Source organism: Choloepus didactylus, chromosome 8 (genome assembly GCF_015220235.1).
Source record: "Choloepus didactylus isolate mChoDid1 chromosome 8, mChoDid1.pri, whole genome shotgun sequence".
NCBI classification, from domain to species: domain Eukaryota; kingdom Metazoa; phylum Chordata; class Mammalia; order Pilosa; family Megalonychidae; genus Choloepus; species Choloepus didactylus.
The window spans coordinates 90,356,672-90,369,238 of NC_051314.1; the positions used below are offsets into that span (position 1 = coordinate 90,356,672).

General features: G+C 40.5%; 1 protein-coding gene and 1 pseudogene across 1 annotated transcript in view; one reads left to right on the forward strand and one right to left on the reverse strand.

Moving 5' to 3' along the window:
- The window catches only part of SLC38A1 (solute carrier family 38 member 1), a 70,608-nt gene that overhangs the window by 12,763 nt on the left and 45,278 nt on the right, over positions 1 to 12,567 (forward strand). The window contains exon 2 of the mRNA XM_037845034.1: positions 5,313 to 5,529. Within this exon, the coding sequence (XP_037700962.1) occupies positions 5,408 to 5,529 (122 nt within the window). The 5' untranslated portion in view covers positions 5,313 to 5,407. The remainder of the gene's footprint in view (positions 1 to 5,312; positions 5,530 to 12,567) is intronic.
- On the reverse strand, positions 4,600 to 5,227 carry LOC119541272 (annotated as a pseudogene).

The following is a 12,567-nucleotide window of genomic DNA, read 5'->3' on the forward strand; positions in this document are numbered from 1 at the left end:
AGAATCTTTTTTTTTAATGCAATTATATTGAGATATAATCACATAACATACAATCATTCAAAGTGTACAATCAGTTGTTCACAGTATCATCATATAGTTGTGCTTTCATCACCACAATCAAACTCTGAACACTTTCATTACTCCAAAACATAAAATAAAAATTAAAATAAAAAAGAACATCCAAAACATCCCATTCCCCTCTTCCCCTCATTGTTCATTTACCTTTTTTAATACAGTTTGAGATATATACACACACCCTACAGTCATCCACAGTGTACAATCAGTTATTCACAGCACCATCTTACAGTTGTGCGTTCATCACCAGAATCAATTTTTTACCTTTTCCTTACTCCAAAATAAAAATAAAAGCAAAGCAAAAAAGAACACCTAAATCTTTCCATCCTCTCCATCCCACTGTATTCTTCATATAAGTTTTGTCCCCATTTTTCCACTCATCTGTCCATATACTGGATAAAGGAAGTGTGAGCCACAAGTTTTCACAGTCACACAGACACACTATGCAATCTACATAGTTATACAATCATCTTCAAGAATCAAGGTCACTGGGTTGTAATTTGACAGCCTCAGGCATTTCCTTCTAGCCATTCCAACACACTAAAGACTAAAAGGTGATATCTATATTGCGCATAGGAACACCCCCCAGAGTGACCTCTCGACTCCATTTGAAATCTCTCAGCCACTGGAACCCTACTTTGCTTCATCTCTCTTCCCCCTTTTGGTCAAGATCCTCTCAATCCCACAGTGTGGGGTGCAGGCTCATCTCCAGGAGTCATTTCCTGCATTGCCAGGAGGACTCACAGCCCTAGAGTCATGTCCCATGTAGCGGGGAGGGTAGTGAGTTCACTTGCCCAGTGGGCTTAGAGAGGGGGGGGGGCCACCTCTGAGCAACAAAGAGGCTCTCTGGGGGGGACTCCTAGGCACAATTATAAGTGGGCTTAGCCTCTCTCTTGCAGCAACTAGCCTCACAGTGGAAAGCCCCAGATCGAGGGCTCGGCCCACTAAATTGGCAGTCCTCAACATTTGTGGGGAAAATCACAAATAGCCCAGGTGGGGAAGTCCAACACTTCCGCATTTCTCCCCAGCTCCTGGTGGGGGGGGGGGGAGCAAAGGAAGTATAAGAAGAATCTTACTGAAATAGTCTGCCTCTTTCCATAGTCCCTGTCACCTCACTGAGAGTATCCTGGTGAGGTTCCCATGCATAACGGGTCTTGCTTTTGAAATTCCATTTGCCTCTGTGGCCACCTGCTTTTTGTTTTGTGATGCTGTGTCTCTGAAACTTTTCCCCACTTACATGCTATTAATGGCCCCTAAGAAATTTAATCAGTTATCCACATGGGGAAAAATGTGAACACTGGATGTCTTTTGTTTCTGATGAGGAAATGTATGTAGTATCATGTGGATTAACCCAAATCCCTTGAGTATGATTTTTTTTTTTTTTTTAATTCCCTAATTCCCTGCCATGGAGTGATTCACTGAAGAGATTGATTTAATCTTTTCCAGTAGATGGATAAACTGCTAAATTTCAAAACACAAATTTGTCCTTTGCTGGTTGACCACCAGGTTGGGTAGTTGATCCCTCATGATGACATTTATTAAGCTGAGATTTCTCAGTCAGAGGTGCTTTTGTATCTGTGCAGTCTTTACCCAGCTATATGTGTGCCCTGTGATCTGACACATTGAAAGAACTGAATTGCTTTCATTTTAAACATACTATTTTGATAAATGGATGTCAATATTGCCTGTAGCCAACATGGTATTCCTATAAATGTGAACATAAAGATTATGGGATATTACTCAGTTTATAGTTAAAAAGGGAGGGAGATTTGTTGAAAGCCATAAAATTTAGAGATAAGCTACTATAATGTGTACAAAAATTGCTTTGCAGTATCAAGTAGCAACATGTAAATGGTTTATAAGTAAAATTAAACATTTGATTACTTGTACTAGTTGATTTTTTTTTTTATCTTTAAGTATAAATATACCAGCTTTATTTTATGTTTGGTTATTATATACAAAGCTTCAGTAGATATCCTTGTACTTATGCACATATATTTTTAGGACAGATTCTTGGTTAGATTGCTGGATCAGAGTCTGTACTTTAAGCTTTTGGAGAGAGTTATGGGAGATGCAACAGGTCCTGAGGGTGCCTAAAGCCACAGGATCATCTGAAGCCATATGGGTCATATTTTGCTCCATACTTTCAATGGCAATTTCACCAGAATGCAAATTCCATGAGGCCTGGGACCTTGATGCCTTGCCCCAGAAGATTCTGCAAGGGCCTAGAACCTGCTCAGTCAAGCACTCATTAGTTTTAGCTGAATAAATGAACACATGTAGGCTAGACACAGGCATAGTCCTAAAACAGGATGCAAAACTTCCACAGATTTTAGAAAGACCTCAAACAGCAAAGAAATCTCTCTACAAAGATTTCTTAGTTCTCTGGGATGGCTCAGGCCTCATGAATTCCCATCCCATCTCCTTTCTCCCCTTTTCCAAGCTACTTCCTTGAGCCCCTCCAAACACCCATGATCCAGGCAAATTCAAACCACTTGCCCATCCCAAGAGATCAGAGAACCTGGAATTAAGAATTGCTTTTTGGTAGATATGACCAGAGGTAAAGATTCCACTGAACCAAAGAGGGAGAGAAATAAAGAATTTGAAGCTAAACTGAATTAGATGATTCTCTAGTGAGTAAGGACTGAACCACAGGAGGCATACACCCCACTGAAACCTTCTCCAGCCTGCCTTGGAAAGAGTAACAAAATGACTCAGTAAACTAGGATAGAGTGCACATAACCCTGCCAAAGCAAATAGCCACTAATCTGCCCCCAATCAATCCACAGAAACTTTGAGCCAGGTATCAGACTGAAGGTGAAGACATTCAAGTAGTGTTCCCAGTGCCAAGATTGAGGATCATAAATTAATTAGGCAAAAGGCACTTCTGACAGCAAAGGAGTTTCATACATAAGGGAAGAGAGGGTGCTTTGGGGAACCCATAAGTAGTTCAGATGATACAGAGGGTGTGTGAAGAGATGAGGCAGAAATAAACAGGCCATATGGTGGCAGCCTTGTTAACCCAAAGAGATCCCTCTTTGATGGTATAGAACCAACAAGTTGTTAAAGAATTCCTCTGCTTGAAGTTTGTATAACTCCTGGCCTTTCCCCACCCCACCCCCTGCCTCCCCGGACCTGGCACAGTAGCTGACTAGGGGTTATCAAAGATTTTTTTTTTTTTAATAAACCAGTCTGTGCCATCTAATTCTCAGGAAGGCAGCTTCTCAGTGGTTCTCCACTGGGGGAGGGAGAGGACTTTTGCTTGCTATCCACCACCCAACCAGGGAGCACAGACATCTCTGGTTGTCACAGCTTGGGGGGAAAGAGGTTGCTACTAGCATCTAGTGGGTAGAGGATAGGGATGTTGCTGTAATACCCTAAAATGCACAGGGCAACCCCCCACAACAAAAAATTATCTGGACCAAAATGCCAGTAGTGCCAAGATTGAGTAACTTTGTGCCTAGCCCAACTGTAGATAGTAATGAAAATGATCTGTTAAAAAATGGATCAAAGGAGGCTGAAATTATAGGAAAAGCTTTGTCTGGACTCCTCTAAGTGCCATAAGGATCCCACAGCAGAAGAACACACAACTGATGCTGAAGGAACCTAAGCCAAAAAAAAAAGTGTCAGGGCTCAACTGAAGGAAGAATTAAGAATAAGCTTTATATGGAAGTCCTCAGTGTGGGAAAAAAAGACAAATATAAACAGGGAAGAATATGGAATGTTCCCACCAAATGTGAAACAGGCCCAGTCAATGCCATTCATTATACATGTTGAACAATCTCTGAGACCCAAGGATCCCATAGTGAGGCTATTTTTTTCTTCTTTTTTGCATCAAAAAGGTCCTTCCAAGAGCCTGCTCACAAGAAAGACAATAACAGAGAAATCCTCAATAAAATGAAACAAACAGCATAATCTATAACAGTCTCCATATGAAGAACAAAGGTTAAAAAACTCACTGGACACAAACCACACCAAACACTCATCCCATTTAATTTCTTATTACATGCTCTGGGGAAGCCAAGAACATCAGACCCCAGGGAAGCAATGCTCTGGGGTTCTAGCTCAGGCCCCCTCTTTGTGAGGTTCATGCACACATACCCATACACACCACTGGCCCAGGCAGAAGTACTCATGCATGCACAGGTGGCTACAGATCCATAGCGTGGGATGGGGTTGGAAAGGGGCTGGCCAAGGATAGGCCATCAACTGGAAACTGGGGACCCAGAGAACCTTTTTGCTGCAGGCTCAACAAGAGTCAAAATTAAAACAAAGGCAGAACATAGGATGATCAGACAAGGGATTGAATGGATAAAGAGGGAAAGATGCAGGGGGAGTTTTGGGAAAGCAGCCTCACAAGGGGAAGTTTTATCTTTATTGGGAACTCAGATGGGCAGAGGTCCTGTGACTCCCGTGATGTACTACAGCTGAAAGAATGTGCCACAGCATTAACTCTGCATCCTGTGCCCTCCCAAGGGAGAGGGAAATCACAAACACCCACCCTCAAGCCCTCCCATTGCCACTCTTAAGGACTTTTCCCAGGTGCCCAAAAAGAAATTACACACACACAGTTAGGCCCCGTGAAAAGCCAAGCATAGAAAGCCTCAATAACTTCTTGGTGGAGCCAAAGCTGGAGAAGTCCATCCTCCTCCTCAAATGTCAAGTCCTCCTCAGCCCTCCTTTTCTTCTCCTTCTGCTTCTCTTTCTTGTAGGCTTTGGCCTTTTCCTCCTCTGAGCTCCTTCATCCTTTCCTCAAAATCATAATCTTTCTGCTTCTCTTCCATCTTCTTTTTGTTGACTTCAGAGCATTTCTTCACCTGATCCAGGGTAGAACGTTCCACATGCATAGACATACCCAGGTTTTGCTGATGTTTCTTTCCATTAATATGATCCAGGAAGTTGATGGAGTTCTTCACCACACAGTCACAAACACTGCAGTAGCATCCACCCATCTCAGATTGCGGGGTGGTCTTGGGAATGACAGTTGTCTTCCCAAGCTTAGATTCCAGGTCCACTTTGTAGTCCCTGTGCCACAGAAGTTCCCACTTGACTGGTTCTCTTCCATGAGCTTCTTCTTGGCGAGCTTCTCCTATTCATCTTTGTCCCACTTTCAGCGAAAGTCCAAATTTTTTGTCCCGCTGCCCGAAGCCATCTTCGCCATGAAGACTGTACTAGTTCATTTTTAATCAGTGGCATTACTCATATGTTTAATTGTTTTTCATTTTGTTGTATTTTAGGAGTGTCAAGCTTATACTGTTGCAGCTCTCTACTTGTAATACACTTGGAACAGGAGAATTTGGACCAATTTTTTGAGTAAAGATACTTCCTAAACATGATGCATTTCAAAAGTGGACTCGAATTAACCGAGTTGCAAAACATGACTGTGCCCGAGGATGACAACATTAGCAATGATTCCAATGATTTCACTGAAGTTGAAAATGGTCAAATAAATAAGTGAGTATTTTTCCACTAACAGTTTTTATCCAATGCAAGAAATGGCTCTAAAAAGGTATTCTGATTTTCAGTTATTCTCTTGAATTATTCATTACTAAAGTTGTGCTCTATTTGAAGATATAATTTGAATTTCTTATGTGACATCTGTTGGGCATAGGCTGCAAAAGCAAATGGGAAAGTAATTTGTTCATCCTTTCAAGTCATTCAATTGACTCTAATAAAAATGTATAAATACACTGGACCCCAATCAGGCCTAACTTTCCAAAGCTCAGTGCTTATGAATTAGACTGTTGGAATTGGAATTTCACTACACCCCGCATCTGAATGTGTACTACAGACATCTGACCTCGCCCACATTTTAATCAAGAAATGGTCAAAGTCGTAATTGCCAATGTTTCTGTGTTAAAACTACATTCTACATCATTCTTCATGTGGATTTTAAAAATGATAATAGTTGAGCCCAAATGGCTCTATGAGAAACTATAGTAGAAAAATGTATGTGAAGGAGAAAGAACATAAAAGATACCATGAGTGAGAGGAGAGGCAGAAGGGAGGAGGTTGGGGAGCAGGGTGGAAAGAGTACTGGCCTGGAAGCTCAGCCACTGACCGTGACCTCGATCAAACACATCCTTCCAGCTCTTGAGTCCTGTGTTTCCTAAGTTATTAGAATAGAACTAAATACTTTTACGGTTCCTTATAGCTCAAAAAGAATCTATCAGTTGGAGGATTCTCTGACCTGCTGCTTGCATAGCCAGCTTGTGTGGAGCCTTAGGAGTCTTAGCAGGAAGCCCAACTGCCTCAGGGTTAGTGGTGTGGCTTGTTGGAAGCATGAGACCTCCTAAAAGGCTAGGAGAAGAGAGCAGGGTATATAGGACAACTTATTAGAACACATCACCGATGGTAGACTTTGGTGGGGCAGGGTAGGGGGTGTCAAGAGAAAATTAGGATGGGGAAGTATAAAAACATTATGTCAGCTCATCAGATAGCTTCCTAAAAATCATTTGTGACAATCTGCTGTACATTCTGATATAGTCTGTAATTGAAAGCGCAGCATAGGGCTTAGCTGCCATCCTTACATACCCGAGAAGTTGTGGCCCCTGCCTCTTCTTTTTTTCCTCCCTTATATGTTCTTAGAGGTGACTTTTCCTCATTACCACTCAAGTATTATTTACTGTGTAAGGTGATGTTTCTTATTATTGGACTCATGTTTACTTCTTTCACCTTTTTTGGGTAATGCTAATCACCACCATTTCTTGAGTGCCAGGTGTTTCACATACATTACCACTTAACCTTATAACTATCATGCAAAGCAAATATTCTTTTGCAAATAAAGAAAATTAAAAAATTCAGTTTACAAAGGAGGAAACTGAGGCTTACAGAAATAAAGTGACTCGTCCAAGGGCACCTGTCTTTGGGTTTGGTGGAAGAGCCAGTTTTGAATAGTTGTGTTAAACTCTTCCAGTGCCATCTTATGCTCTTTACTCCTGGAGAGTTCTGTAGTCACTACTGACTTCCAGTTACAGCAGAAGGTGTTCTAACCATTTCACAAGTAGGAAATTCTGGTTTTATAACAAAGCTTCATCTCAAAGCATTGCAAACCTTGAGATCCTTAAAATGAGAGTCATTTATAATCAGTTTGGAATCAGCTTGATTTTTTAAAAGTTTACTTATTAAAAATTAAATAATTGAAGTGATTGACACTTGCAGCAGGTGGAAGGATCACCCATTCTCACCCCTGACTTGGGCACCTTGCCCAGATATGCTCAACGTCCCCATACGTCATGAGTAAGGCAATGCGTTAGGAGAAGGAGAGAGCTGTTAGGTGTTGACCACTTGTTTTGCAGAATTTGGTTCCATTATTGCAAATGCTATGCGGTGTGTTTATTTCTTTATTTTATCTCCCCTTCTCCACTGACATAGTCCATTAATCTTGCTTCATTTCTGGCTCTTGGACAATTAAAATTAAAAACAGCATATTAATGCATGAAGCCAATAAGAGTAAATAAAAACTTTAAAAGACCCCAGACATGTTTTATTCAAGGTCCGGATTGGTTGAACTGGCTTATTGTATTGGCATATCTTAATAGTCACTGATTCCTACAAAAGTCACACTCGAATCTCCCCACTCTTCTTGTATCATTCTGATATTCATGGAAGAAAACTAGGCCCAATTATATGTATCTAAGGAAACCACCCTCTAAAATGGTGAACTTCTAGATAACAGTGCTAGAGAAAATGTTGAAAACAAGACAGATGGACCACTGATATCTGGTTACCTGGCATCTAGCTGGTAACTCCCCACCAGGGTAATGTAAGAGTCATTATTTTAAGTCTAGTTAAAAAATTAGAGTAGAACCATTTGGGCCTTAAGACACTTCTGGACTTATTCCAGTTCAATTTATTTCATGCCCTGATTTTTGAGTTGTAGTCACAACTCAACAAAAGTTCTGAGGAACAGAAGAACTTTTCAGAATGTCCATTAGACCAGTGCTGCTTACATTTTAATGTGCATATGAAACATCTGAAAACTTCGTTTAAATGTAGATTCTGATTTAGTAGGTCTGGGATGGGGCTTGAGAGTGATTTTTAGCAACTATCAGGTGATGCCCATTCCTCTGGTCCATGGACCACACTTTGAGTAGCAAGATCTAGACTTCCTCTAGGCATGAGCCTCTTCAGCGAAGGGACTGTCCTAATTGTCTATATATCTCTTCTCCTATCTTACCTGTCATAATGCCTGGTTCAGGGTGGACGTTACAAAATACTTGTTGAATTAATGAATGAGAGAGACAGAGATAGTTGCTAGTTATGTGTTTGGCTTTGGAGTTAGACCTGTATTGAATCCCGGCTCTATCGAAAGCTAGTTGTGTGATCTTGTGCCCTAAGCCTCAGTTCTATCCCTGTAAGACAGGATAAGAATACCTTACCTCACGGGATTGTTGGGATGTATTAAATGCAGTATTGTTTTGTGGGTTTAAGAACTCAGATTCTGTAATAAGCCCACTTGGGTTCAAATCCTGGCTGAACAGTTTGGCTACTAATAATGTAACTTTATGCAAGTTACTTAAATTCTCTAAAATGGAGTTAATAATAAATAGCACCGACCACATATATTGTGGTGATAGATGAGAAAATCCAAGTGAAGTATTTGGCACAGCCTCTGGCAATAGTAACCCTTTTCTTATGAGAATAGTCTATATTGATAAAAGTACATCTCTCTTTCTTTGGCAAGGACTCTTTTCCTCTCCACTCCAAGGAACAATAATTCCGCTTTAGGTTTTGGATGATTGCTGATTATTATTAATTTGGTGAAATATTAGTAGATTATCCTGGGCATATCCTGGCTAATATTCACACATTTAAACATTTGTCAGCTATTGTTTTCATCTCTATGTATAGTTGTTGTTATGATCCAGGAAGCATTTAAAAAAATTTGAGAGTTTTCCATCAGTTTTTGTTCTTGAAAGAATTGAGGGTAACTCTTAACATTACATCCTGCATCAGCCTTTTTTTTTTGTCTGTGTATGTCCTTGTATATCTTTCAGAGTACGTGTACTAAATTTTTTTTTGTCATTTTGGAATGGAAAGACCCTTTAAAAGTTATCCCTTCTTTTCTCCTAATATTGTTTCTTTACCTTAAGGAAGAAGGTTCCATAACTTCCTCCTACATTCAATTTCTAAGTCAAAAAATTCTTCCCTTGCTTTAATTGCTTCTGTTAAAGACTCCTCCTATTTTCAGTAGCCTTATTCATCAAATAAGGCTTTGCTTGCCTCTCAGTCTTCCCTACTTTTTAAATGGCTGCCATTTCTTTAGTTCTTTTTCATGTTTTCCAATGTCTTTGTTACTTGTTTCTCTCTTCCCATTCTCTTCCTTTTTTAATAGAAAGATGAATTTCAGAGAAGGAACTAGGGAACATCATTTCAGTTCAGTTACTCATATCTTTTGTGTTATGAATCCTTGAATGAATCACTATAATCTAGTTAGAACTGACTGCTAGAGATTAAAATAAGAAGATTATTTTATATGTCAGACCTATCATTAATTGCAGTGTTGTTGCTGAGAATGGTTTAGTTTTGGTTTTACATAACAGCTCTGTATTGCTCACCTACCTTCACACTGTGTTTAAATGTAATGCCTACACACTGTTTAAGGCTTTGTCCATTCAGGGCCGCCAACTCAGCCATTGTAGGTTTTTATATTTTTTTTGTTCACAGAGCAATTGGTTACCTAATACTTGGTACAGACTGACCCAGTGAAAACTTTCTCTTAATAATACTTTTGTCATCTGGAGACCATGTGTCAAAGTCACTTTCTCTTCCCATAGCACAGTTTTAAGTCAATAAAGAGTAATTTTAAAACAATTTCTTGGCCAGAGGTCAGTGCTTTTTAACAAGCAGTTGTATTTTGAAAATGGTCAGGTAGCAAAACTTGTGATAAACTGCTTGACCTAGTTATTTTGAACTGAATTTTCCATTACGAATAGGTTGGTTTTATTTTTTTTTTAAGTTTACAGAAATACAAAGCAAATATTTAAAGACCAAAATGAAGAAAAAGAAGAAACATCCTAAAGAGAATCAAGAGGCTTTTTTTAAGGACTTCATTCTTACTGAGCTAGCTTTCCCTGCAGTCTAAGCTACTCCCTAACTCCTAACCAGCAGGTCCCTGCGTGCTCAGTTCATTGAGGGTTCCGCTGAGGTGTAATGCTCAGGAACCGTTCAGGACAGGGCCTGCATCGGAGAGACAGATGCATTCTGGTTGCAAGATGTGTTTAGTTGGCACAGTGTGTGCTACAGAAAAGGTAAAAGTAGGTCAGAGTCAGAACAACTCAGTTCAGACCGGATTGCAGGAGACCCACGGAAGAAGGCTTTGAACTGACAGGAAGGCATTGGCTGAGAGGACAACCGAGGGTCTTCTGAAGTAAGTGGATTCCCACTGCCGCCTCAGTTTTCAGTCTGAGCTCCCAGAAGGCACTGTCCTTGTCTCAGCCCTCACCGCCTCTTAGAGGATCATCCTGAGGAGCAGGGGGAGCTAATATTGAACCACTGAGGCAAAATCAAATTTAGCAGAATCTGGAATTGCAAACTGAGGAAATTGTGCTTGAAACTTGCTCAGTGGGGGATCCAGTGAAGATTTTGGGGAAAACCTATTAAGTCTTCCTGCAGAAAGTGAAACAGAAGTGGAGGAATCAGGGAGGCACTCGACAAGCAGAACGTTCTAGGTGCTTTTTAATGGTTATTTATTAAAACAGCTCTGCAAGTCAATATCATTATACTCTTTCTGCAATAAATAACTGGCAGTCATTCAGGGACCGAATTCTCCGGTTGCACAACTTTTGACCCTGTTGAGAGCCTGTCATGGGTACTGCCCACTGGTCCTCTGCCCCCAATTCCGAGGAGTGTCATTCTCCTGGGAACCTAGATCTGTCCATAAGAGGTGGTTTATTGGTGTTTCTTTCGGTTTGTTTGAAAATGTTCAGGCTTTTCCCTTGATTTAAAAACAATTTACAATCTCTTTAGAAAACAAGGCCTTCCACAAGAAAGGCAAATGGAGGACCTGTTGTATTAAGGTTTGGTAGACCTGAATTGGTTAAAATCAGCCTGATTCAATACAGTCTTTTATTAAATGGCAATGCTTAAATATGAGTCCATCTTATTTTGGAAAATCCAGCACTCACATTTACTCTGGCTGCCTGTGTGTTTTCCCCTGCCACTCCATAGCCAGAACTGAAAACCTCACTTCTGTGGCAAGATATAAAAGAGCCAAAAGAAAGGTCAAACCCATCTTTAGCAGAAGTGATATTAAACTGTCAGAATTGGTCTCTGTCTTAGTTTCCTAGGGCCACTGCACAAATTACCAGAAACTCGGTGGCTTAAAACAACAGAAGTTTATTCTTTCAGAGTCTTTCAGAGCCCAAAGTTTGAAATCCAGGTGTGGCAGGGCCAGGCTTCTTCCAGCTTAGGGGACCTTGGGCTTCTCTTGTCTTGTGGCAGCCAAGCTCCAGCCTCTGCCTCCTCCTTCTCGGGCTGTCTCCTCCCTGTGCATCTCTCTCTGTGTCTCTTTTCTTCTTATAAGGGCCCCAGTCCTACTGGAGTAAGGGCCCACCCTACGCCAGCAGAACCTCTCCTTAACGAATTCCATCTGTGACACCCTTTTTCCAAATAAGGTCATATTCTGAGGTTGTGGGACTAGGACGGCAACATATCTTTTTGGGTGACACAAGTCTCCAGAGATACTGCTTTCATTGTGTCATTTGCTGCCTTTCACAAGTCTCTGCGTGTGCGTTTCCTCTGACTAACCCCCTCCTCTGCCCCCAGTAGTAGTTCTCTGGATTCCTTATCTCATCTTAATTGTGCAAGGCCCAATGTTCATATACTGGTGTTAGCTGTTGCAGTCTCTCCTGCGTGTCAGGAGGCAGAGTTTTTCTTCCACATCCTTTTGCTCCCTCACAGTCATGGGCAGATCCTAAGCAAAGGCAGTTGTTGAATTGAATGAACAGCAGTTTGTGCTGCTCATACCAAGTGTTGGTCTCATGGTAATTTTGTAATATGTATGTTGTCTCCCTTCGATTTAGCCTGGGAAGTAACACCAACTTTGAGAAGCAATGCCAGGAGAATCCAAATCTCTTGCATAGAAGATGAAATAAATAAGCAAATAGACTAACATCATTGATATGTGTTTCTTAAAAAAATTTTTATTGCAAAGTAGTATATCATTCAAAAAAGTGTATATAAAGATAATGTACAGTTTAAAGATATATGCTTCTGTAAAATTTTCCAGTTCAAGTCATTTTACATTTATCAATGAAAAATTCATTGTGGTCAGTTTTTACCATGACTAGATAATTAAATTTCCAGACCTAGAAGAACTAAAGAGCTTCCCTAACATGTCTTACTAATATGTGCATCACTTTGCCTATGAGTGCACTTCTCTTTGATAAAAGCACTGGTTTCTTTGACGGGGAATTTTTGAAAATTAGAAATATAGGCCATACGATTCTGGTATTAACCCTACTGGATATATTTGGGGTCTCTTAGAGC